We start from the raw sequence: 3,231 nt of genomic DNA on the forward strand, positions 1-3,231 counted from the left end.
AAACAATTATTATTAATCACAACTTTCATGAGTTTCACAACTTTTCAACCATACATTTCAAAAACTTCTATTACAATTTATTAAAAAAAATCTAATTTTTATCCCCACCAAACACTCTCATAGTAATGGGGTTTGGTGTTGGTAAGGAGTTAGGGATGTGTGAGGAAGATGAATATTTTTTTAATTTTTTTTCTCCTTTTTTGTTCCCTTTTTTATTTAATTATTTTAAATTGAAACATTGTAGATTTACCATTTTATCATTTTTAAAGATAATCAAATTATGGTCAACTTTTGGCCAACTAACGAATTTTTAAACAAAAATTGTCTTGAGGTCCTTCTAAAGCATTTTTTGAAAAGTTTTGGAATGTATATGCTATGATTTAAAGGTTAAGAATCTCACTGTAATTTTTTAAAAGATTTGGACCTCTCCTGCAAATCTCCTTCATAATTATGTGAGGTGGTGACCAAACAATTTAACCGAAATTATATCGGCCCAAAAAGTGACTGAATCAGGATTTGGCCACAACAGTCCACTTAGATGCCTGAACCGAAACAATGATAAAAAATAATAATAAATAAATAGAATAATGCCACTGGGATGCCCAAAATTCCGAAAAACGCCATTTATGAGCCAAAGCAAAAGATGCAGCTCTTCGCAGAGAGAAGAAATTCAAGAAAATAAATTCCCATTTACCGCCGATCTTTTCGAAGAAGACTCCCAAAAAAAGATTCATCCCTACTCCTTCTATCTGATCCGATCTGTTCGTTTCTGTATCTGTATAGTCGTTAATTTATTTGTCCGTTTTACCAATTATGAGGCGAAATAAAGACCATAGTTTTCCCACCAAATCTCGTATTATTTGTGTGATTTTCGGGGTTTTGTGGAATGTGGTGAATCGTTGAGGTAAAGATAGGGTTTTTGTGGGTGGAGTGTGGGAGATCGTCAACTACGTTTGTAAAGTTGGGAGCTTTGTTGTTGGTGATTGTAGGTTTTCGAGCGTGTGTATGAAGATTTGGTGTTTTTCTTTTCTATGCTTAGGAGAAGAAGAGGAAGAAAGGAATAGTGATATTAGTAATCTTGATATTAGGTATTATTTCAATTTCGACAATAAGGGAATAGAGGCAATGAGAGAGGGTATTTTGGGAACTGGGAGTAAGGACGCGGAGAATGATGAATCTGAATTAGTTTTTTGGGAACCTTTTGGAGATGGTAGCAGTGGTGGTGGTGATGATAGGCCGGGGTTAGGATTCCAGGTGGATGATGAGAGAGTGAATGCGACAGATAATAATGAAAACTTTAATTTTAATATTGAGTTTGAGAAAAAGAGTGAGGATTTATTGAGGTGGATTGATGATTTGGGGTCTAGCAGTACTGGTGGTGGCAGAGAGAGTCAGGGGTTGAACGTGGATGTTAATCTGAATTTGGGATTGGGTGCTGAGGCTTCTTCGTCATTGTCATCAACAGTGGTGCAGGGGAGAGAGGATCGCAGTCGTGATTCTCAGAATAAACGTCCCAAAGTTCATTCATTATCCTTGTAATGTTTTCCATCTTCTGCTCATGGTTGCGTGTTTTCATTTGGAAATAGAAATCGTTGACTTATTTAATTTGCGTCAATGAATTTAATGTTTTGAATATCTAGCTGTATAATTGTGTAACTGGGACATAACTCTCAGTATTGTAATATATGCCAAATCCACAAGGCTATTGGCTGGAATGGTTATGGAAGTCTGGTATTAGATTGAAATTAAATTTAACTGAATTGTAGTATTTAATGGCTCCTGAGGTTGTTTCCTAGTTTATCCTGGAATGGAATTCATCGAAGAAGCACGAGCACGCGCACGAGATCAGGACATGCACAACCAGTACACGCTAACACGTGATATGTAAAAAAATTAGGACACAGACATGATGATCAGTGATTTTTCGAAAAATTAGTGCACAAACACATTGATTTGGATTCTTTAAAAATTTTACCATTATCTATTATATCTTCATTTTTATACTTCCTAATGTATAACATGGCTCGTGTGGCATGTGGAACACTTGCGTGAGGAGTGTCCCCTAAGCATCCCTCGAGCATTGGAAATTTAGAAAGTATAAAAAAATAGGACACAGCATGAGGCTTGTAGGACGCATGGCGAGAGTGTCAATGTCTGACACAGAAATGACATGCCTGCCATAGGAGTGTATACGCTTCTTAGATTGTGATGCAAGAGCAATAATTTCCTATTTCATATTGGGGTTTAAGAGTTCTTATCTCACAATTATTCTTCTGGTCCTTGTTTCATTTATAATTGGTTCCTATGACTTTGTGTATAGCATTTGTGAGATACCTGTAAACCTCACTTCATAATTGTCTTACTTTCCGTATTGATCCTGCTTCTTTGAATTCTGATAAAGAATAATTTTGCAGGGATTGGGGAAGTCATTTTGAAAATGAAATCCATTACCTTTCTCCAGTGCATGAGCATGTTGGTGATGAGGATATGCCTTATTCTATTAGCACGGGAGATAGTGCTAGGAAAGATAGTGATGGGACCTTAAAAATTGAGGACTTAGAAGTCCCTATGGATCTTACCGACGACTTATTGCATATGGTATGTACTATTGTAGTTCAGAAGTCAGGTGCTTCTTGTTTGTCATTTTAGACTACGAAGTGATGATTTTTTATTTTGTGAATATACTGCAGGTTTTTACTTTCTTGGACCACATTGACCTTTGTCGAGCAGCAATGGTTTGCAGGCAGTGGAGAGAAGCAAGTTCTCATGAAGATTTCTGGCGGTATTTGAATTTTGAGAATCGAATTATCTCCCCTCTACAATGTGAGTATTGTGAAACTAATATTTGTTTAATAACTTATTTGTAAATGATTTCTTATGCACCATTAAATTTTAAGACCAAATAATACTGAGATATTGACACATCCTGCCAGAATTAACTTACCTGTTTATATTTTGAGAATAAAAGATAAAGAATATTAAAATAGGTGATTACTGATTCGTAACCTGCCTCTCTTATCATTATTGATTAGCTTCCACATAAAATTTTATGACCCATTGAGATGTCTAGAATGCAAGAAAGAGATGGAATTATGAAATTCGAGAAGCTCGAAATGATAGAATGAACTAAGAGGTTTGAGGAAACTAAGGTCACTGAGAAAGCAAGAATCAATGAGTAAGATCTTGTGTGGTATGTGACACTGTATTCTGGGAGTTCTGATTTTAAGACGT

At 35.7% G+C, this 3,231-nt stretch overlaps 1 protein-coding gene across 1 annotated transcript in view; it reads left to right on the forward strand.

The window, feature by feature from the left end:
• Positions 1-588: 588 nt before the first annotated feature.
• LOC111398264 (F-box/LRR-repeat protein 15-like) overlaps positions 589-3,231 on the forward strand; it is a 13,794-nt gene continuing 11,151 nt past the window's right edge. Inside the window, exons 1-3 of the mRNA XM_023025191.1 lie at positions 589-1,535; positions 2,415-2,598; positions 2,691-2,863. Of these exons, the coding sequence (XP_022880959.1) occupies positions 1,006-1,535; positions 2,415-2,598; positions 2,691-2,863 (887 nt within the window). The 5' untranslated portion in view covers positions 589-1,005. The remainder of the gene's footprint in view (positions 1,536-2,414; positions 2,599-2,690; positions 2,864-3,231) is intronic.

This window comes from Olea europaea, chromosome 8 (assembly GCF_002742605.1).
Source record: "Olea europaea var. sylvestris chromosome 8, O_europaea_v1, whole genome shotgun sequence".
Classification (NCBI taxonomy): Eukaryota; Viridiplantae; Streptophyta; class Magnoliopsida; order Lamiales; family Oleaceae; genus Olea; species Olea europaea.